The 24,339-nt window shown below is 41.8% G+C and overlaps 1 protein-coding gene across 7 annotated transcripts in view; it reads left to right on the top strand.

The window, feature by feature from the left end:
* Nucleotides 1-11,804, top strand: part of AGTPBP1 (ATP/GTP binding carboxypeptidase 1) — a 105,515-nt gene extending 93,711 nt beyond the window's left edge. For 5 of the 7 annotated variants that reach the window (XM_080668553.1, XM_080668552.1, XM_080668554.1 and 2 more), the window contains one exon: nucleotides 11,060-11,804. In XM_080668553.1, coding sequence (XP_080524679.1) covers nucleotides 11,060-11,234 — 175 coding nt within the window. In that variant the 3' untranslated portion in view covers nucleotides 11,235-11,804. Of the gene's footprint in view, nucleotides 1-7,034; nucleotides 7,825-11,059 lie in introns of those variants that run through there. The other 2 variants (XM_080668556.1, XM_080668555.1) reach the window with 1 other exon arrangement.
* The last annotated feature ends 12,535 nt before the right edge of the window (nucleotides 11,805-24,339 follow it).

Below are 24,339 nucleotides of genomic sequence, written 5' to 3'. Positions count from 1 at the left end.
AACATTGATTCTGTTCCATTATGTCCTTTCTGGGACTCTATTTACCTTTAAGTTTGACCTTTTCATAGATCTTCTGTGTCTTACTCTCATGAATAAGTTTCTGCTCTTTGTCTTTCTGTGCTGTGTTTGGGCTTTTTTTTAAAACCTTTAATTCACCCATGCTCTCTTAGGCTGGGTCTTATCTGATGTGAAATTTATTTTTTCAGTTATTAATTGTAGTTAATTAGGAAGGATTTAGACATTTCCCCCCTAATCCTTTTGTACTTAGCAAAAGTGTTATTTTACATGTCACCTGAACTATTAAATAGTTTTCTCAGTACCCCTCTTTTAAAGGATTTGAGAAGTGATAAACCATTTAATAATACTTCTCATTAGGATTTTGCAGTGATGACTAAATTTTAGTATATTGGGCATATGGAAGAAGTATTTGAAATTTGAGTATGTTTAAAAATTATAGAAAAGTGAAGTTGAAAAATACCAAATTCTGTATAGTGTTTCATCGTAATACAAAATGTGCCCATATTGAAATGAAGCCTAATTATTGCCTTACAATCAAACAGTATTTGGACTTATTTTTTAAAAATTGAGATAAAATTCACATAGCATAAAATTAACTATTTTAAAGTGAACAGTAGAATGGGGTTTTAGTATGTTCACTATTTTGTGCAACCACCTGTCACCTCTATATAGTTCCAAAACTTTTTATCCCACCCCCCCACCAAAGGAGACCCTCATACCCATTAAGCAGTCATATCCGGCCCCTGGCAACCAATAGCCTGCTTTATGTCTCTGTGGGTTTATCTATTCTGGATATCCTAATATATAAAAGGCCAAGGTTGTAACAACCGATCACGACTGAAGGCTGACCAACCTGGAAGTCCTTCAGTCAGCGCTGGGTTGCTGTGGTGACCCAGCACTGACTGCCCAGCTGCAGCCTAGTGACCCAGCACTGACTGCCCAGGTGGCTGAGACCCAGAGAGAGGGGCAGGGTCTGATCCTCAGCCTCAGTGGCAGCTGTTGATCAGTACTTGCCTCTCTCTTTCTCTCCCTCTTTCTTTCTGAGCTTTGCCAGCAGCTGGGCTTTTCTTTCTCTCCTGGCCTCCAAGGGGGCTGCTGTTCAGCCCCACCTCTCTGATCAGGACCAGAGATAGGCCCGGAGATGCTGACTGGCATAGGAACTGACCAATCAGAACCAAATGTGGGTGCTGTGAAGAACCAATGGCTACCTAGGAGGTGGAGCTTTTGACGTTTGGCATAGGAACCAACCAATCAGAACCAAATGTGGGTGCTATGAAGAATCAATGGCTGCCTACGAGATGGAGCTTCTGATGCTGACTGGCATAGACACTGACCAATCAGAACCAAATCTGGGTGCTGTGGGGAGCCAATGGCTGCCTAGGAGTGGAGCTTTTGATGTTGACTGGCATAGAAACTGACCAATCAGAACCAAATCTGGGTGCTGTGGGGAGCCAATGGCTGCCTAGCAGGCAGAGCTTTTGATGCTGACTGGCATTGAAACCTACCAATCAGAACCAGAACCAAATCTGGGTGTTGTGGGAAGCCAATGGCTGCCTAGGAGGCAGAGCTTTTGACATGGCATAGAAATTGACCAATCAGAACCAAATTGGCCAGCAGAGGAGGGCAGTTGGGGGCAAGATTAGCCCTGCAGGGGAGGGCAGTTGGGGGTGAGATCAGGCCTTCAGGGGAGGGCCGTTGGGGGTGACATCAGGCCAGCAGGGGCAGGCAGTTGGGGCAACCAGGCCGGCAGGGGAGGGCAGTTAGGGGTGATCAGGCTGGCAGGCAAAGGCAGTTAGGGGCGATCAGGCAGGCAGGCAGGCAGGTGAGCTGTTAGGAGCCAGCGGTCCCAGATTGCGAGGGGGATGTCCGACTCCTGGTCGGACATCCCTCAAGGGGTCCCCAATTGGAGAGGGTGCAGGCTGGGCTGAGGGAACCCCCCTCCATGCACGAATTTCGTGCACCAGGCCTCTAGTTTCAAATAAATGGAATAATACAATGGGGTAACCTGTTGTGTCTGGCTTCTTTCACCTTGCTTGTTTTGAGGTTCATCCTTATTGAAGCATGTATTAGTACTTAATTCCTTTTTATGCATACAGCATGGACATTAGAAAATTTGATTAGAAATTGTTCCTAATACAACTAGTAAAATAAATAGAACTTAAGCTAGAGAAAGACTTTAAAATATGCTTAGTTTTACTTCTATTTTGTATTAAAATTTTTAAAAATCTAATTTGATGTATTTTGATAAAGGTAGAGTACCTTTCTAATAAGGTATAGGGAGTAAGTACAGGTCTGTGGACCAGTTAACATCATTATGCCCCTTGTTTAAAGGCTGTACTGACCCTGTCACTATAAGAGACTGCCTTGAAGTTATTATAAAGCAGTAATAAAGATACTGACTGCTACAGACTATTAACACCAGAATGAAATATTAAACTCTATATTACCCACACTTTATTTATTTGAAGCTAGTGTTTATACATACGTAGGAACTTTTTTTCCTGAGAAAATTAAATTAATATTGTTAAAGAAAAAATTATTTATGACACTTTTTGAAGAATGGGAAACAGGCTTTGTTCAGGAGGACTGCTACATGAGGTTTTGCAGTAGTGGAGAGAGATTGGGCTCAACTCTGGATACAGCAAGGAAAAGTGGAGGTTTATAGCCAAGGAGTAGAGTGGGGGTTGGTGGATGGAACATTCGGGCTGTGGGAGATGTTGGCTAATGGGACTTGACAGAATTTTTGCTGAAATCAGGCCAGGGTGATTAGATGTTAAGAGTGGGGGATTTTTGATAAATTGACTCAGCAGGATTCTTGCTGAAACTGGACTAAGAAGGCAGAGCCACCAGACTAAGGACACAGCCCATGGTCAGGGCTACTCCTCAAGAGGACTCAGAGGAGCCTGACTTAAGTTTGGTCAAGGAGAGGGTCTCTGTCAATATAGATGATTTGGGGCCACATGTTAACAGTAATATTGAATACGTAGTTCTGTAGTAAAGCTTACTGGTATTAATGTGCTTTGTTTTTAATGTGAAGTTTACCATTTAATCAAGCCAATCTTAAAAGATCTTTCTAGTTAATGGCTGTGATGACATACTTGAGCCTGGTTTGCATTTCTCAGTCATTTATTGCTACCACGTAGGAAATTCTTTTTTAAAAAAAATATATTTCTTTAGTGATTTCAGAGAGGAAGAGAGAAGGAGAGAGAGATAGAAACATCAGTGATGAGAGAGAATCATTGTTCGGCTGCCTCTTGCACACCCCCCAACTGGGGATCGAGCCGCAACCCAGGCATGTGCCCTTGGCCAGAACCGAACCTGGGACCCTTCAGTCTGCAGGCTGATGCTCTATCCACTGAACCAAGCCGGCTAGGGCCACGCAGGGAATTCTTACAGCTATACTTGCTATTGGGATATCTTCTAGGCAGATAAATCATGCCATATAATTGAAGATCATATCACAACTTCCAGTCCACTTGAAATCATAGTGGCTTATAAGTACAAGTGAACCGATTGTGTTTTTGTGCTGAATCAATGAAATGCTATTGTACTTACAGATACAGAGGAGATCAAAGTCATCTAGAAAAATAAGTTTGAGATTTATATGAGCACCTCAGGACCCCAGGCCAGATTAGATTATAATGAAAGCTTTGAGGCTTATAATACTAGTAAGAGAAGGAAATGCTCCTTATCATTGAGACCTAGATAGGTATCAAACTAGTAATTTCTAATCTCTAAGATTTAGCTATACAAGGAATTTGCTGACTATATATTTTATAGATATTTGTGTGTTTTATTTTTGGTAGCTCTTGGAAGAATGAAGTTATTCCTCTCACATAAGTGTCTACTTGAGACTTTAACATAAAAAGATAGTGTATCAGAATAAGGAAGAATACATATTCCTTCAAAGAGGATTCATTCTATCCTTTGGTAGGCTATAGAGTAGGGCAGATGGCTCCACTCCAGTGTGGGACCTAGTTGACTTGAGGTGGGTTTGCAAAACCTGTGAAACTTGTTTGATCCTTGGTTCACCCCTTCCCCTTTCTAGGGCGTAGCCCTCCACATGTCACAATTGAAGGCCTAAGACTTCTTTCCTCAGTACCACAGTTCTGCCCAAAATTCTGTGTTTATTTTCTGTTTCGTTTGTTTTGCTGCTTTCCGCTCTGCTTCTCAGTTTTGTGTATTATGTATTTTAAAAATTTGTCAAATGCCATTAGGGGAAAACTGTTGGGGTCACATCTGTGCAACTCCCTTCTTTCAGGAAGCTTGGCAGCTCTGAACTCCCGTTTTTGCCTGCAATCCTTTGAAATTGCTGAAAGCTTTGATGACTTCCCTGCCTCTTAGCAGCTGCCCTTGCCTGACCTTGGTTGCCTATGGACTTTGCCCCAAGCACCCTTTCCCTTGATTGATGTTGCTTTGTATCCTTTCACTGTATACCAGGTGTACCGGTTAATAATGCGGATTTTTTTAATAGATGGAGTTACACATATGTTGATATATATATGTGATTTCATATGTATGCTATTTTGTTGTATTGACAGCAAGCTTCAAAACTTCATATGTCAAATTTTCTGAAGGTGTTAACATCATAGATATTTTTACGCTTAAAAATGTCTAATTTCGTGCCAAAAAAAGAGCATTTGTGGGAAGTTTTAATTCATTATTTTGAAGAAAAGTGCTGCTGAAAGCTTCGGGAAGCTTATGGTGAACATGCTCCATCTTAAGATACTTGTGAATGCTGTTTTAAATGCTTTAAAAGTGATGATTTTGATGTGAAATACAAAGAACGTCCAGGGCAACTGAAAAAGTTTGAAGACCAGCAATTACAAGCATTATTGGATGAAGATGCATGTCAAACTCAAAAACAACTTGCAGAAAGATTAAACGTTGCTCAGCAAACAATTTCCAATTGTTTATAAGCAATGGGAAAGATTTTAAAGGAAGGAAAATGGGTGCCACATCAACTGAACGAAAGACAAATGGAAAACCGAAAAGTCATCAGTAAAATGTTGCTTCAGTGGCACAAAAGTCTTTTTTGCATCGAGTTGTGACTGGCAATAAAAAGTGGATTTATTTTGAGAATCCCGAATGCACAAAATCATGTGTTGATCCAGGTCAACCATCAACATCGACTGCAAGGCCAAATCGCTTTGGAAAGAAGACAATGTTCTGCGTTTGGTGGGATCAGGAAGGTGTGGTGTATTATGAGCTTCTAAAACCAGGTGAAACCATAAATACTGATCGCTACCAACAACAAATAATCAATTTGAACCACACTTTGGTAGTAAAATGACCAGAATGTGCCAGAAGAACTGGCAAAGTAATTTTGCTTCATGATAATGCACTATCACACACTTCAAAACCAGTTAAAGACACATTAAAAGATCTTGCCTGGGAAGTATTAACCCACCCGCTGTATTCACCAGACCTTGCTCCTTGTTCCAATCGATGGTACACATGCTTTCTGAGCAGCACTTCAAAACGTACGAAGTGGAAAACTGGGTCTCTGAATGGTCTGCCTCAAAACAAGAAAAGTTCTATTGGGACGGTATCCACAAATTACCTGAAAGATGGTGGAAATGTGTAGCTAGCGGTGGACATTACTTTGAATAAAGCACTTTTGATGTTTCTCTTGAAATTATCGTGTTTTCTTTGATTACAAAATCCGCATTATTAACCGGTACATCTGGTAAGTCTTAGGTGTGTGCTGAATCCTGTAAGTCTTTGTAGCAAATCACTCAGCCCAGAGTGGGACCCCCAACCCGTGCGTGCCATTCTGAATTTCTGTTAAGTTTGATTATTATCTCAGAGATTTTAGTGTTTTATTGAGAATGATCAGAGACAGCTGGTATTGTAATCCCTTTCTATGTGTGTGGAAACTGAGGCTCAGAGATGCATTTACCCAAGGTCATCCATCTAGTAATTCCCAACAGAACCAGGAATGCATCCAGGTATAACTCCAGAATTCCCCTGTACTTCCATTATATCTTGTGTCTTCCAAGTAACCGAAAAGGAGTGGCTTCAGTTTTTTAAGCTCTCCTGTGTTATGCGAGAATTTAATCATTTAATCCTCCATGTGTCTAAGGAATGTTTTCAGAATAATAAAGTGAGTTGGAGTTTATTAGTTAATTACTGTTTCCCAAGGACAGTTTAGTTATACTTTCCAACAAAGCATGTGTAAATTAGCTTTCCCCCCCACTCCAAATAGATAACATTCTCTTGTTAGATATTCTCTACACTAGGTCTGAGTGTTTGTATGTGCATTTGCAAGTGTGTGCAAGAACTTACATGCATCCTTATATGTCCATCACTTAAGATGGACAAAATTGTTCCTTGTATTTTCTATGGATAATTTTATTCACTTTGTGATATTTAGGAGATGCTATATCTCTTATAAGATAGAAATCAAATTATATAAGTAAAATATTCTCTAATATTTATGCACATAGATATTTTCTGCCACATCAGACCTGACATTTCAACCCAAAGATACAATCAGCAAGTCACAAATTGCTGAGACTTTGGGCCATGGAATTGTTTGTGCATCAGTTTCACAAATTCTGTTCCACGATATCTTTATTGTGCTGTCTTAAAATAGGTAGGTTAGTCTCAAAATTGTAGCCCAGCGTGAGATTAAGGAGGGACTCAGAGTTACAAAGGTAAGGCAGTATTTTTAGTCCCGTTGGCCTGGGGCAGCTCTTCGGGCTCTTTAGGAATTGAGAAATATTTGATTTACACTTTTCTTTAACAAGGTAGGTTTTATTAATGTCACAATAACATTTTTTTATTTGTACAGCTTAAGAGTTCACAAATGCTTTCACATTTACTACCTAATTTGAGGCAAACAACTTTGTGAGGTCATGGGGCTGATATTGTTATCTCGGATTCTCACGTGAGAAAATCGGGTGCTTGGAGAGAGACACTCGCGTAAGACGTGGCTGGTTAGTAGAAGAGAAGAGGCACAAGAGAATTTCTGACTCCATATACAGTGTTTTGTTTCTTTCATGCTTGTATAGGTAACAGAGCTGAAGATCTACATTCTGATGTCTCGGATGGCCAATCAGCTCTAATGGAAGTAGACGGGTGTACGTTTGAGGAAGATGGTGAATTCTTTAGGTTTAATTTTATGCAGTGCTGATTAATAGCTTAATATGAAGATAGCTATAAAACATTGAATCTGAACAAAGCACAGTTTTTTTTCTATTTTAGAAATAGTTGCTATTATAAACCTTTTCTGCATCATGATGACAACATGCAGCGGAGAATTTTACTGCCTTCATCTGTGAGAAGGCCCTTTGGGTGAAGGTTTTGTATTTTCCTTGAAGCAGCACAAAGAGGATTTGTATTTAGACTAAAATGCTATTTTCTTTTATAATGAAATGTTCCATATTGAATTGTTTTTGGCTTTGTCATCTTTACACTAAGAATTAAAATCCAGAATAGAAGGCTGTTCAGGCAGGTGTATCTAGGACAGCTATTGGAAAATGAAGCAAAAACAGGGTAAAAGGAGTAACTTACATGAAGAAAATGAGGGAAATGAGGAAATAGTGGTGGGAAACCAAAATTACAGCAATGGGAAAGAATTAAATGTTGATTAGACATTTTTTATGATTGAAATAATATTTGAATTCCTATATACTAATGGAAAGGGATTAATTATTTTATAACCCTAGGGCAAATTACCTTAAAATCTTTCTCTTAGGTGATGGTTATTGTGTGATAATGTGTGTGAAGGTACTTCCTAAATTGTAAAGTGCTTAAAACGTATGTTGTAATTATTAATAAAAGTGAAACTGAATTGCTGTGATTGGTCTTGTGCCTTAATTTTTTTACTAAAATGAAATCAGTGGGAGGGGGTGATGTGAAAGTCACTGAATGCAGAACTCGTGGCTCCTCATAGACAGTGCAGTGGACATTTCTTTTAGGGCCTGCAATGTGTCAGGCACTTCTGGGAGCCGCCAGGTGGTACTAAGATGGGTAAGTCACAGTTTCTGACTTTAAAATGCTTATGATTTAGTACTGAGAACACAGGCCCCCACAGGTAGATGGTTTCAACTGCTTCTGATAGTAATCAGGTGGAATGTTCGTGCAGGGTGCAAAGGGAATAAAGAGAAGGGGCTCTTATCCCAAGCTGGGCTTTAAGAAAGGAAGATGTAAAGATGAGCACAAGCTGCGGTTTGAAAGAAATGTGAGTGGTGAGAAGGAAGATGTGAAGTATGTCCTAAGCCAGTGGTCGGCAAACTGCGGCTCGCAAGCCACATGCAGCTCTTTGGCCCCTTGAGTGTGGCTCTTCCACAAAATACCACGGCCTGGGCGAGTCTATTTTGAAGAAGTGGCGTTAGAAGAAGTTTAAGTTTAAAGAATTTGGCTCTCAAAAGAAATTTCAATGGTTGTACTGTTGATATTTGGCTCTGTTGACTAATAAGTTTGCCGACCACTGTCCTAAGCAGAGGAAACAGTTTCCTGTAAGCGAAGACCTGTCAAGTGTGAGGCAGGGAGTGGTCTGGACATTGATTGGCAGGACTTGCTTGCTGAGAATTTTGGTTTTATGACTCAGTGAATGATACTGAGAAAACGCAAGAGGAGCTGGCTTGGTGGAGAGAACAATGAACGTGCCCCATCAGTTGAACGTGCCACATTCACAAGGTGCCTGTGAGATAGACATGTGACTATACTAGCAAGTCCAGGCATACACAGGAAAAATTCAAGGCAGAAGCTGGGGCTAGACATTTGGATTTGGAAATGATCAGAATGTAAATTAAAATACATGAACTCACTCAGAGAGGGCATGCATACAAGAAAACAGCATTGTTATGAGCACCTACTTTTGCGGCATACACAAGGGGTGAAGAGCACTTGATCAGCATTGAGAAGAGACAGAGAAGAGTCAGAATTTCCCCCACAGTCAGCACAGCAGAGAGACCTAGAAAAAATGGACTGGAAAGTGGCAGCTGGAATAGCAGTAAGAAGGCTGCTTTCCGTGGAGTGATGGGGTTTAACCTTCCTTCCCTTCTCTCTCAGTATTCCTCCAGTTCCTTGAACCTAGATCTGATCGTTTCTCCCCGCTCCCCTCTACTGCTCACCCTCCACCTCCCAGTACATAAGTTAGCAATGAGGGCCCAGCCCCATCACCATTGCTGGAGGTACTCTGAATACTTCAGTGGCAGGCTGGGAACATGATTTTGTTAGATCTGCAGATTAACCATCAGGGCCAGTATGGGTTACCGGAGTGGAATAGGAGTATGAAACTGGTCCGCTCTGGGTATAAGGATGATCATTTCTTATTATGACAGTGTCCAGGAAGAAAACAAGCAAGTATGTGGCAAGAGATTGGTCTTTTCTTGCTTTCTCTCCTTTCTCTTCCCCCCTCCTTTGCTTCAGCTAGTCTTCTGTTTGAAGAATCACCTGAGACATCCTGTGAATTTGAAATAACAAGGTTAAGTAGAGGAATGAATTAGTTTTTGAAAAGAAAGAGAATAATTATCATTTTGAAAGGCAAATAATTTTTTTCTTTTAATCTAACTTTCCCCCCTAAAGATATAACAGTCATCATAAATATTTTAGATGCATAATTGAAAGCCTTACACTTGTTTTTATGAGTGCGAGATCTGTTGTAAATTCTCCCATAATCCTCCAGGCCACTCAGCTTGGTTTATGAGGACTACTCCATCATAGTAAGAGGTAGTTTGCTATATATAAGGTCAAGATGATTTTGTAATATATTATTTTCTCTTATTTAATGAACAAAATTAAAACAATTCTAGGAAAAAGGATACTCTTACCAGATGAGTTTGCTTTCTCCTCTCAGAAAATTGGAACCTTATAATCCACTCACTTGTTTTTCTTGCCCAAACTTGCAGCTATCTGGACCGAATTTGATATTCAGTTGCACGAATTCTTTCATTTTAGGGGTCTAATGACATCTGCTTCTCTGCTCATTTTAACAGATTATTGTTCCCTTTTTATTGTCTGACTTTTAGCTTTTAATTGCACCAGTGATGGGAAATCCATTTGGAAGCAGGTGGGATATAAACGAACATACATCTATATGAAATTAAGATAGTTTGGGTCACAAAATGGGGACACTGAAATACTGCTGTAGTGTTTTGTTGATAGTGACTCTCCCTCTCTCTCTCTCTGTGTGTGTATGTTTGTGTATAATCTCTCAAATGAGGAAAATCAGAATACTGCTATTTTCTTGAAGAGAAAATAATATATATCCTAGTGGAAAGATTGTCTTAATCCCAAACAATGTACCTGATGAAATATGTAGAAGCACTTAGTGCTTTTAAGCAAATATATTATTCTGTGTCCCCAGGGAAAGTAAGTAATATGAATATGGAATGTTCACTTGTTTTTAATTTTTATTCTTGACCAATAGAAACTGAGGATGGATATATGTTTTTATGGCAAATAATCACTTTACAGACTTAGAAGTGATGTCAGTGCATTACTGGAGGAACCAATTAAATACCCAGTTTCTTCTTTTTTTATACTTTATTGATTTTTAGAGAGAGGGGAAGGGAGAGGGAGAGGAAGAAACATTGATGTGAGAGTGCACCATCGACCAGCTGACTCTCACTGGGGACTGAGCGTGCATTCCGGGCATGTACCCTTGACTGGGAATCGAACTGGCAACCTCCCGGCATACAGGACGACACCCAACCAACTGAGCCACACTGGGCAGGGCTACCCACAGTTTCTTATAAAGCCTACTGAAATTATTGGTTGCTTGGTTTATAGATGAAACTCTTCAAAGAAGTAACCTAATGAGAGTCTATTGTTTTTTGTTGCTCTCTAATTGTAGGATGTATATTGACGCAATATAATTAAAAACTAGCATTTCACCCTTTATTATCAATGTAAGAAGGTTTTAACTGTTATAAATCTCTTACTTTGTTCATTTGGATAACATTTTTAAAGTTGGCCCAACCAGATTTATTACATTCAAATCAGAGTTGCTCCAGTGTGTTCAAATAATCTTATCTTAGAACCTTAAGACCTAACGAAGCCTCGTATGTTCTGTGTGCTTTGGCTGCAGCCCTACCACGTACGTTTTGGATGAAGATGAACCTCGATTCCTCGAAGAAGTTGATTACAGTGCCGAGAGTAATGATGAGTTAGATATTGAATTAGCTGAAAGTGCAGATTATGAAACTTCTACTCAAGAAGAAGTACTTTCTGACTCTGATTCATCCAGAACATACCTACCGTGAGCCCTCTGCCGTCTCTTGTAAATGCAAAGAAGAAATGAACTATCTTGATTTTTATTATATGAAAAGTTTGGAAGAAATGAGTTTATAGAGAGCTGACTCGTAAAGATAAAAAGAAACTTGGGCCTGTTTGGTTTCAAGACAATAAATATGTTATTAATTCATGATAAAATTGGCACTTGCTTTATTTTAGCTATTCAATGCACTTTATATGGCATTGAATCATCAAGTATTGGATTTACATTTTTAAAGGAAAACCTGAGTATCATTGCATGAATTTTTATCTCCTTATGGTGATATCCTGCATCAGATGGATAATTCTGAAGTGTGTGAGAATATAAAATCTAAATTCTAGAGTTGTTGAGAATCCTGAGCTTTTGAGAACTAATATATATGTACATGGATGTCTATGGATGTGTCTGTGTAGGGAGGGTGGGTAGATATTGAAGATAAGACTGTTCTTCTGAATCATGTGTAACTGTTGAGCTTGATTGAATAATCCAGAGTTTGCCTTGAAACCATTACATTCTACATTTACCAAATTAAACAAATAAAATCAATATTAAATATTGCATTCATTTCGTCATCCTTTCTAATCAGTTCAGATTATTGGTTTATAGAATCTTTGTGAAAATATTATAAAAATTCAACATCTGAACACACATTGAGAAAAATTTGTAAAATAATGCTTAATTTACCAGTGTTAAGTGTTTCATGGTATGGCACACCTCTACCTGTTGTAAAAGATGTAATTGAACAGCTCTTTTGTCTAAAATGGTGTCTCCTGGGTGCACCTGGAGTTTATCACTGCAGTCAGTTTGTTAAGCTTTAAAAATGCAGTGAGGATACAGTCCACTGTTAAATGTCTAGTTGTATGCAAGCGTGTTCAGCGTTTCCTGAGCTGTGCTGTGTTATAAGACTTACGGAAGTAAATCCATTCAGGGCATGCTGACACTGGCACCCGAGTCCTAGATGACTGCAGTGAGTTTAGGCCTTTTCTTGTAGTGACATCTTCCCAAGTTTAAGCTGTCTTGCTGCAGGAATGACTTTGTTTTCAAATAAAATATAACAAGTCCAATTACGTTGGATAAGCGCTTTATGAACTAAGTTTCTTTTATAGCAAAAGAAATCCAAAAAGATACCTCATTAACAGATTCTTTTTTTTCCTTTTTAAAGTTTTTATTGTTGAGAGTATTGCAGTATTGTAACTCCCCCATCACCCCCCTTGCACCCAGTTCCCACCCCACCCCAGGCCTTCACCCCTCTATTTATGTCTGTGTCCATGGGCAATGCATATATGCATATAAATTCTTTGGCTAATCTCTTCTCTGGACTCAGGGGCTTAGGTTTTAGCACATGAATTTTGCTTATTCCTGAGTCATTATTTTCAGTCTTTTTTTTTTTAACCTGTAATAATTGGAAAGAGATAAAAGTATATTTCAGATTTTCTCATTTTCCAAATCAGTGATTTTCATTGTATTATTAGAGGCCTTTTATCCACGATGTAGCTTCCTTTTGGTGTCATGGGAACCATGTCTAAAAACAGCATGGAGCAGTTGATAAAGAGGTCTTTTCCTCTAAATAGCCTAATTCTTGTTGATCTCAGAAAATAAAGACTAAATGGATTGTGAAGTTGAAGAAAACCTCTTGGTGTGTGGTGACCTAATAATTTAGAAGAGATCAGGATACTTTAGCAAGGCAAAGTATTACGTATTTAATAATTTGTCTAATAATTTATCATAGTTACATATTTTATACATAACATAATTACATATTTAATTATATATTTTTTCAGAGTAGATTATGGAGCCACTATGTCCATATTATGAATTTTTCTTGGTTCTTATAACATTATAAATTAAAAACCAAAGCAGTCATTATGAAAAGCAGCTCTACAGCTACTATAATGTGCAGAGTAACTCAAAACTTCATTATGTTAAGTCGTGTAAAAATCCCTTGCCATGTACTGTTACAATATTTTGTTTTGATGAAGTTCATCTTTTAGCATATGTTACAAACCTCAATATACCTTTTAGTAAGTAATTATCCATAGAATTAAAGAGGAAGTCTTTATGGTTAGGAAATGATCTTTTTTTCTTAAACAATAAATAGCTTTGGAAATATGAGAAATAATTTAAAATCTTTCCTAATTAGGATGTAAAACTAAGTTTCATTGGCTAGTCATAGCTAAAATTGCCCTCTTACCTCTGTGGCTATGTCCTTTCAGGACTTTCAAAGTATGATTTCAGGACTTTTTCATAAGCCTGAAAATTAATGTGTAGCTGATCAACTGAGACTAATGATGGAGTTTAGATTTATTTGCTTTATCTTGTGTTTGAAACTACAGTGAATTTCTCAAATGTAGTTTTGGTCTAATCCAGTGGTTCTCAAACTGTATAGTGTACATCAGAATTATGAGACCTTGCTTCCCAAAACAGAGATTACTGGTCATATACATCTGGGGTGGGACCTCTAAATTTGCATTTCTTAAAAATTCTCCAGTGCCGTGGGACCACTGGTGTGGTCTCATGTGCTCTTTTGTGATCACAGTTTCCTAAGAATCTGAGGACCTCTGACTTGGAAATTTGCACCAGAGATGGATTAGATCAGTGGTCACCAACCTTTCGGACCTCACAGCCCACCAGTGGTCCGCGGACCACCGGTTGGCGATTGCTGGTTTAGATCAAACTAACTTGTAGAATCAAGAAAATTTGCGCAAAGTCACAGGGTCATTTGGGCATGGCCAGGGTTTTCAGCCCAGGTCTCCTGACAACTAGCCTCATATTCCTACCACAAAAGAAGATGCTGCCCTTTGCCTTTCCCCAAAGAGTGAGGAATGTTAAAAGCTCCAGGGTCTCCAGTTTGTGAAATGTATTCAGGCAAGGCAGAATGCAAACATTGCTGCACATTGGCCTTTCCCTCACTGTAGTCATAGTGTTGTTTGAACCCAAGATTTTGTCTTCCATTCATTCGTTTCTGCCACTTTTTCCAGTTTTTGTGTGGTGTTTGGAAACATGTACATTTGTTTGAATCCTAATTAAAATAAGTAACCTGGAGTTTGACTTCATATAGCATACTAATAGCAATGAATACAATACTTTTAACTTTCAAATGTCCAAGTTATGATGACCATATTGTGAGCACTGAGATGGATAATGTAGTAAATGTATTAATGGAATTGTTTTGTGCACGATCCCGAAATAAATGGCAGTCATGAAACTATAAATGCATCTTTATAAATCCTTTTGTTTTCTATGTACTTTAATCATAAAACATTAATTGAAAATCAGTGATTTTTTCCTTCTTATTTTGGTGAGGGTTCAGTAGCCATATGTAAACCTTAGTTCTCTCCATTAGGAAAAAGCTGTTGAAGCAATATTTTATTTTATTTTATTTTTTTCAGAGGAAAACAATAATATTTATTATTTGTTATGCATCAAGCACCAAACAGTCAATATTTTAATTGAAAAGCTATTCTACCTTACACAATAGAATGTTATTATTTATGTTAAGTAAATATTTCTCAGGTCTGTATGTCTGAAACCTGTCTGGAAAACCAGCCGCCTATCGGGCCCGTCCTTGGGGGTGGCTCCACCCAAAGCACACATTCTAAGAGAAATTAAAAAGCGGAGAGTTCTTTCACCCAAAGGGACACTCTGGGAAGGCAAAGACATCAGATGTCCACTCAGACACATCAGACGTAACTAATTTTTATACCTACCAGAAAAGTTTATGGGGTTAGAAATGAACCTTATTTTTGGCAATGCCAGCTCAAAACTTAGGGGTTATTTCTTCCAGTTATGACACTTGTTGGGGGTTTCAGAGATAATATTGTCCCAAGAGCTGACTTTTCAGCATTGTGAAAGTTCTCCAGTAGTAATAAAGGTCACAAATGTGCAATATTAATATTGAAAGTGAGGACTTCTTCAGTGGTGTATCGTAATAAAATGGACATAGGGAGTAAGTAGAGGGGGGTCAGATTCTTTTGTTGAGTTACATCGGGACCAATGAGCAAATATAATGGGATGACCTCTTAGTATTATTCAGTTAGCAATTTCAAAGCTACTTCCACCCACCCACTGATTAGAACTGCAAAAGCCTGCCTTTCATCCACACCAGATTTGTAGATAAAGAGCATTTAAATAGCTTTTTAAAGTTCAAGAAGTGCTTTCCTAAAAGTTATTTGAGCCCAGCTGGCGTGGCTCAGTGGAGTGTCGACCTATGTATGAACAAGGAGGTCACAATTTGATTCCTGGTCAGGGCACATGCCCAGGTTGTGGGCTCAGTCCCCAGGGTGGGGCATGCAGAGGCAGCCAATCAATGATTCTCTCTCATCGATGTTTTAATCTTCCTTTCCCTCTCTGAAATAAAAATATATTTAAATTAAAAAAATTTATTTAGCGTCTTGCAAACACTATTCATAAATATATCATTAGCATTTCCATTTAATTTGTGAGAATGTGAGGCTTGGAGAGGCCATCTGGTTTACCTGGACTTGCTAGGATGCAGCAGAGGTGGGGCTCAGACTTGAGCCTGAGGCCCTCTTCTGAGGACCCTGTGCTTCCTCACATGCAGCCATCTGGTGGGTCTGGGCCATCGCTGTGAGTGAGCCAGCCCAGCCAGCCTTGGATAAGTAGTTTGATGATATTGGAAAACTATGCAACTGTTTATCATCACATACCATAGGGTCCCTGAGGAAGGTGGGGAGAGCTAACCCTGACAACAACTGTTGAGTGCCTTTTGAAAACGATCTCGATGGAAACATTTTCTCTTGTAGCCCGTGGAATGATTCTCATATTTTCCAAATCAGTATTTTTATGGTTGGTTAGGAGAAAGGCAGTATATACAGAGGTGGTGACCCATTGTTTCGAACCATTTTATATTTTTTTTCAAAGGAAAGAGACCCTTGAGTCGTTTGATTTTATGTTTAACCGAATAGGTAATGGTTTAGCACACACCTTTGTCTGTCCTTTCTGGTTTCTCCTAAGGCTTGGAAAGGCTGCTTTTCTATCTCCGATGGTGAGGGCAAAGCATTTTGAAGTCTCACAGACTTCACATCAAGTCAATTCTTATTTCATTTTCTTTAAAGAACTTACGTTTCCACTGAGAACATAGTTTATTCTGTAGCTCATTATCACTTTAGCTGCCAGGGCTAAGAAGTAAATCTTAGAAATAAGCCCATGATTACGTGTTTTTCTAGATTTAATTTTAGAGGAATATAATCTTTTTACAAAATAAGAATCAGACGACTTAAACCCTGCAACTTTGTATTAGTTTATGATCAAATTATTGGCAAAACTTTCATAGACTTTTAAATTCATTGGTTGATTTATGCTTAACCTGTATCATCTCTAAATTCTGTAATCCTAAGGGTGTGAGTTAAGAACTGTAAGCTCTGTAACCCTTTGACAAGGTGCCCTCATGCCTGCCTTGTAGCAGACATGCTTTATGGATAACTTAGGGTTTGGATACCCAGCTAAGCGAGGAAGAGAACTCTAGGCTCCTACATGGCTTTGCTTCTGGTTAATGTGATATGGGTGGGAGGTTTCACTCTATCTTTATAGGCAAGTCCATCAAACTCACAAAAATTTTCAGACCATTCCAGAGCATGCCAATCTGTTCAATACTTAAGCAGAGTAAGACTTTACCTTTAGTTATTCAGTATGTTAATATTTAAATAGCACCCTCCCAAGTGAAAGCTACCTGCCTAGGAATGTACAAGGGACAGATGTAACACTCAGAAGGGTAAGTTCACCAGAGGTCTTTCGAATGATAGTTTTACTCTTGAACCTCCCCCGTTGCCAGCACCACCCATGTGTTCTCTGGCCCCCCAGGCTTGTTTTGCTGTCCCAGCGGAGAGCCCTGCATCTTATTAAGTGTGGATTCTTTCAAATTATCTGATTTTTTTTTTTCAAAGGGACAGAGGATGCCCTTTCACAGGTCTATTTTTTAAATTTGGAATTAGTCTGCATTGGCCGAGGGATTTAATGTCCACTTAATTAATTCACCAAGTATTACTGTTGCAGCTTGTGAGGTTATAAAGACCTAAAGTAATAGAAGCAACCTATTGACTGAAGGAAAATGGTGCAATTCAGGAGTTCAGTCTGCTCTATTCCCTCAAGAAAATAATGCATATTTGTAACAAAGAGAGGGAAGAAAAGCAAGAGACATTCTATAATTCTTTATATCTAGCTTAAAACTGTCTAGAAATTGCCTCTTCATTTTGGGTCAAAATATCATTAGACTTCTTGGAAATTGGAGACACTTTAGTTAATGAATGACTAAGAAGCACAAATTCAAGAGACTAATTCAGCTCTTGCATCTTTGTTGGACTCATGTCCCTATTTTGTTGTCTTTATTGATGAACCTGGGCCATAATATTCTTGGGAAAATTCTGGTATTGATTTGGGAGGTCACTCAGTTGAGTAAGTGGAGTTCAGTTGAGTAAGTGGAATCTGATTTAGATAATCTGTTGGGGCCAAGGTCTACTTTTTATATTCAGAATTAGTTTGCATTGGCTGGAGGATTAATATCCATTTAATTAATTCACCAGATATTACTGTCACTGCTTATGAGGTCCCAGAGACCCAAATTTGTAGAGTGTCAGGCACAAAGCCCAGCACACAACAGCTCAATAATGCTGTGGGCAGTGGCCCATTTGACTCCATTTCATTTGTTCTACTTAATATTTCAGAATGTTTCTGTCCTTCTATGGAATCTTTAGTGCTGAAAAGGCTCTCAGAGGTTATGGAGTCCCACTATTTTTTAGATTAACAAATTCAGTCCAGGAGAGGTTAGGTGTCTTGCCTGAAGCCATCCAGCTTTCTTTCTTTTTTGCTTTGTTTTGTTTTGTTTTGTTTTGTTTTGTTTTGTTTTGTTTTGTTTTGTTAATCCTCACCTGAAGATATTTTTCACATTGGTTTTTAGAGAGAGTGGAAGGGAGGGGGAGAGATAGAGAGAAACATCAGTGTGAGAGAGATACATCGATTGGTTGCCTCCCGCACTCGCCCTGACTTACATGCCCTTGACTGGAATTGAACCCGGGACCCTTCAGTCCGTGGCTGATGCTCCACCATTGAGCCAAACTGGCCAGGGCTACCCAGGTTTCTGACTCTGTTCTTGCACCCCCTCATCGGATCCTTTCTCATATGTATGCTCTGCTCTGCGGGTACCTCTTTTAAGGATGAGCAGAATGGACTCTAATTTCAGACATGTTTCATATTCTTTTGGCAATTACATCACCCGTCTTGCCATTTATAGCTTTGACTTTATAGCTTTGGGGAAGCACCTTAAAATATAATTGCAAACACTCTACCCATCCAAATGTTCACTCCCCATGCCTAATAATGAGGCTTTTAAGTGGTGGCATAGGAGAGCAGCATGATGATAGCTCATGTGAAATGAGAAATCTGGGCAAATGGGATTTGATAATGGATTTTCAGTGACATTGGTTGTCTGGTCTGCAGTTATGTTGGTACATTTTGTATTTTGAAAGGCACAACATGTCAGGTTATTGCCCAAATACTGGTTAAGATTTGGATTATTTTTCAGATTTGTAGCCAAGTACTTCAGGATTATCAGGTAGGCACAATGTAAGCACATGAACCCTCATAAGCAGAAGAGGGGGCAGAAGTGTCAGACAGAGAAAGGAGGCAGAAAGAGGTCAGAGAGACTGGGAGGGCTGCTGCTGGCCTTGGAGGTGAAGGCTGGAGGCTGGAGACACACAGAGCGGGGCGTTCAGGGAGCTGGGAACAGCACTGACCCAAAGCTAGGAAGTGAAGACTTCAGTCCTGCCAGGAAGGGCATTCTGCCAACAACTTGCCTGAACTTGGAAGCGGGTTCCTGCCCAGAGCCTTGCAGCCCTGCCGACGCCTGGATTTCAGCCTTGCGTGGTGTCACCCCACATGGAGAACCAACTAAGCCGTGCTGTGGATAGACTTCTGCCCCAAAGATACTGTGAGATAATACACTGTGCTCTTCTAACTGGGCATTTGGAGTCATTTAAATCTGCTAAATTCATAGCAACAGAAAACGAATCCAAAGGAGGGACCTGGAGAAAAAGGAGGAGGGAAAAGAGCCAAAGCCAGCCACCTTGCTGCCACGCGACCAGTTCTTCACGTCCCCTGAGCCAGGGGTCCTCAAACTTTTTAAACAGGGGGCCAGTTCACTGTCCCTCAGACCGTTGGAGGGCCGGACTATAGTTTAAAAAAAACACACTATGAACAAATTCCTATGCGCACTGCAGGCCCGGGACGAGTTGGCTGCTAAGCAGGACAGGCAGCGGCACCCTGTGGGCCGGATAAATGTCCTCGGTGGGCCGCATGTGGCCCTCGGGCCGTAGTTTGAGGACCCCTGCCTGAGACGGAAGCAGGCCTGCTTCCATAAACGCAGTGACCACTTCCTGCTGGCTTGAGCCAAACGTGTTCGCGTTTGGCCTCAGCTTCAAGGTGATGCGTTTTATTTGTTGGGGAGTGTCTGGAAAGTTTATTTTAATCTCCTTTGGAGTCAAGAGAACATGAGAATGGGGAAAATACACTCTCAGTTAAAAAAGTCAAATTGTGCAGAGTGGGTTGAATTTTCAGGCTTTCTATGTGATTCATACTCTTTGTGGAAGGATAGTCTGGCTTAGGTTTTTAGGGAAAATTGATAAGCACATGCCAGATGGGATCGGGAAGCAGCCAGCGCTGTCCTTGAGGACTGTGGGTCGGGGAAGTTGCCTGACCCAGGGGGTGCAAATAGCTCAGCCAGTTTCCATGTCCTTCTTTGCAGGGAGCTGTTGACAACATGTAGCCGTTCTTGGCAGGGAATTCCACAACTCCAAGTGCTCTCATCCACATATTCTTATTTTCCTTCAGTTTTGAATTACTACAATGCTGCATTTTTTTGGAGTGATCTTGGCCATTTTAACTTTTTAATGTCAGTAAAGTGGACTTTTCTGGCTGTTTATGCTAAGAGATAAAAATCAAACCAGATGAGAATGTGCACACCTTTCCACAGACTGTCCCTGCCACCTGGCGCTTGCTCAGCTTAAGGAGATCAGTCGTGCTTCCAAGCAACAGGCCTTCCTTCCCAGCCCCTTCTCATGCCCCCCAGAAAACCTGGGGAATCTTGTTCTTTGGCCTGTTACTGTGCTTCATCTTGTTACTATTAGAAACCATCCTTCTGGGTTTGATGTGCCCATGCTGTGGCGAGCCCTTCGCCCTAAGCTCTGGCAGGCTCCACGGTCCTCCTGGGAAAGCCACTTACAGCCTTGGCTGCACGTTTGCTGGCTTTGGGTCGGGCACCTCCTTAGAGGTGCCACCCAGTCAGCTGGTGCCAGTTGAGCTGGGCTTACCAGTCAGAGGCCCATGTTTCTCTGGGGTGTTTGCTCCTGTCCTGCCAGCTGACCATGGTCAGAATGTTCCAGTCTCACCAAGGGGCTGTAATAGCGTGAACCTCAGAGACTTGGGTAGTTCCCCACCCCTGTGCTCCCTGCGTCTCCCCTCTGCAGCCCGCTCTGGGTAGAAGCAGTTCTAGGGGGGAGGCCCTTGCTAAGGCCCCAGGCAGAGGAGGCGGCTGCCTCACCTCCACAGAGCCCGAAAGCTCACCTGAGCAACCCTTTCTTGAGGAAACTGTGTTGGGCCCATCTAGACAGAAGGGCAGTCAGAGGTCTCATAAGGGCAGCTTCTTCAAATTCTGCCTGGTCATCTACCTGCTGAGTCTCAGTCAAGCTGATCATCTCCCAGGGTTGTTTAAAAGAGCGTTAGCTAGCATGGATGGACCTGGAGAGCATTATGCTAAGCGAAATAAGCCAGTCAGAGAAAGATAAATATCACATGATCTCACTCATATGTGGGATATAATGCTCAACATAATTTGATGAACAAAAATAGATCCAGAGACAAATGGCATGGGAGGTGGGCGGGGAGGCGCGGGTTAGAGAACAACCAAAGGACTTGTATGCACGCATATTAGCATAACCAGTGGACACAGACACTGGGGCAGTGGGGCTTGCCCGGGGTGGGAATGGCTGGCGGGGGTGGGGGTGGGTGGGGGGCGTCACTAGGGGAAAAAGGAGACTTGTGTAAAACTTTAGACAATAAATAAAAGAGCATTAGCTGCTAGTTTGGAATGGTTGTGTCATATAAGAGCAGCCTGTGTGTGCGTGCGCGGTGCATGTGTCTGGTTAGTGCAAGTTCAGCGGGTCTGTGGCTCCCCGAGCGTCTGTCGGGCCAGGAGCAGCCTGACTGCACGTCGCATGTCACAAAGCGTTTCTTCCAAGTGGTAAACACACACACAATCCATATTGTGTTTTAAGGACTGAGACAATAGTTCAAAGGATTTTCCGGGCTATTTTTAACATTGAAGTCTGGAAGGAAAATGATGTCACATGCTGGGAAAAGTGTCCAGATATTCCCACAGACCACAGCTGAAGAATTCTGGTTTTTATTTGTTTCTCTCAGAGTTGGGATCCCTCAAAAAAGGTGAGTTTCAAGTCCCTCATTCCAAAAAGCCTTGCAGCTTGCACTGTGCCTGCGGTGGCCTTCTCTCCTGTGGTTTGTCCAACAGACAGGAACACTCCTGCAAGCCAGCCGCCTGGGTGGGAGTGAGCAGCTGGTGGCAGGGGAGTGTTCTCCTGGTGGTGACCTCAAATTCCAGAGAAGCAGAAGGCCAGCCACATTAAAAGTGACGAAAAAAAAAAAGGGTGATCACGTTAAGATTTCCTTCCTCTGCTCTGCGGTCCTGGACAGTTACTGAACCTCTCTGATTTCCAATCATCTCATTGTGGTCTAGGGCAGTACCTACCTCAGAAGACCATTGGGGGCATTGCTATGATAATGAATGGCAACAGCGATTGCAGTGCACGTCACAGGCTAGGTCAAACAAATATTGGTTCTCATCTCTCCTTCCCTCTGACCTGGTTTATTCCACCATGCTTTATCTCCCACGTTGTCTATCAGGGAGCCGGGTACGAAGGTCTCCCCAAACTGCTCAGGCCTGCCGCCTTTAAGTGAGGAAGAGCACCCAAGAAATAAAGCAAGGAAGTTGTGGAGAAGGAGGAGGAAGGACAGAGTGGTGGCTTGTTCTGCTCCATTTGGGGAGGGGTCCACCTCCCTTCAGGGAGGGGCGGTTTCATTTACAGATGAATGAGAACCTCCCATGTCCACGAGACACTCTGGGGGGGGGGGGGGGCGGTTCCCTCTGGGGTGGCAAATTGTCAGTCAAGGGTAGGGCAACCAGGACTCCCGGAACAGCCCAGCCTGGCCTGCTTTGGCATTTAGGTGCAAGACGATGATCCTCCTGGCACTCTTCTTGGTGAGAATTATATTCTTTAACATCTTATTTCACCTTTGCCCCTTCCCCTGGGTTTCTTCTTTGTTTGCTTTTAACAGAGAGACTGGAGACAACTGATTATCTCTTTAGAGGAAACATGATGCTTTCCTAGGACACTCCCCAGGAGGAGGAGGGGAAGCGGTCACCCAGTGGGAGAGAGAAGGCCCTGCTTTCAGAGCCTGGCGCAGGAATTCGCGCCTGCGCTTCCTCTTGGAGGCGCATCTGGGGTCAGCTTTGGGTGAGGGTGGGTGACAATTTCTCGACTATCATGTAAATCTGGAAACGGATCCAGCTTCCTGCCCTCTTCTCCTCACTGCTCATTCAGTAATTATAGCTCAGTGACTTCATTTTACAAAAGCAAGAGTCTCAAAAATGGTGCATTTGGTGACCCTGGTGCTGGGACAGTTATGTCAACGTTATCCTTAAAGAGAAGGGTGTCCTTTTCTTATAAGGATGATGCTCATGCCAACTGGTGGCATTGTATTCAGACCAGCTCGCTTCATCTGCTGGTCAAGCTTTAGGCTTGGTCATTGGTCTAAGGCAGTGGTCGGCAAACTGCGGCTTGCGAGCCACATGCGGCTCTTTGGCCCCTTGAGTGTGGCTCTTCCACAAAATACCACGTGCGGACGCACACATACAGTGCGATTGAAACTTCGTGGCCCATGCTCAGAGGCCGGTTTTCGGCTCTCAAAAGAAGTTTCAATCGTTGTACTGTTGATATTTGGCTCTGTTGACTAATGAGTTTGCCGACCACTGGTCTAAGGGATGTGGGGACGAGCACCAATGAAGGATGGCCCAGCAGGGTAGGATGGGTTTCTCACAGGCGCCCACCAGTGTGGGTGCTGCTGGTATAGGGACTTGGAGAACCACTGCTCAGACATCCTAAGGAATGCGTTGGAAAGTCATGTGTGAGTGGTTTTCCATTCCTTCCAGTCCCCTGAGCAGCTGAGGATGTCCGGGGGAAAGGGTGATTGGAGTTGTGGCTGGAATCCTAGAGAGAATTGGATGCCACTAATGACTGTCACCATTGGAATAAACAACATGTGCCTTTTCTTCTTCAGGAATGGTGGGGACGTGACCAGATAAGGGTGTCCTCCCCAGAGGCACGTCCACACACAGCTCCCTCACGTCTCCCATTCTGCAGCCTGTTCCCCATCACCGTTGAGCCGGGCCTGTCCTGCCACCAGTCTGCGGCCTGGGCTGCACAAGCAATCCTGGATCGAGGCATGTTTTATCCATCATGACTTAGTTGTTACCATACACAGTTGTTTATTTTTCTTTATAGAAAAATGCAAGCTGTGTGCCTGCAAATGCTGGAAGCTCAGAATATTCCATTTGTTTGTGGAGAGACAGACTGGATGGCACAATTTCAATCAGACACTGAGATGCAGCCTGGCATGCCCCTGGGGAGTGGCGGTGGCGGGGGGGGGGGGGGGGGGGGGGGGGGGGGGGGGGGGAGGGAATAATAACACCGCGTGCTCTTCTTCCTGAGAAGCCTGCACTGTGCGCTCGGTTAACTCTTTAGTCCCTGGCAGGGGCCCTGGAGGGTGTATTCCTCCCATGATGGTTCCAGGAACTCTGGTCCTTCCCCTTCCTGGGGACAGGCAGGGCAGTGTGGCACAGGCTGGGCCCCATTGATTTGCTCTGGGTAACAGGCCTGTGTCATTTTGCTTCCCAAGTGGAAATGGCCCTTTTCTCCATAATTACAAAGGTAATAAATGATCATCATTTTTTTCCTGGAAGCAAAGATTAAATACCAACATTATCCTCCTCCTCCTCCTCCCTCTCCTCTTCC

Source organism: Plecotus auritus (genome assembly GCF_963455305.1).
Source record: "Plecotus auritus genome assembly, chromosome: 5".
Taxonomy (NCBI): Eukaryota; Metazoa; Chordata; class Mammalia; order Chiroptera; family Vespertilionidae; genus Plecotus; species Plecotus auritus.
Note: the sequence above shows the minus strand (reverse complement) of the source record. Positions and strands in the feature narration are given on the sequence as shown.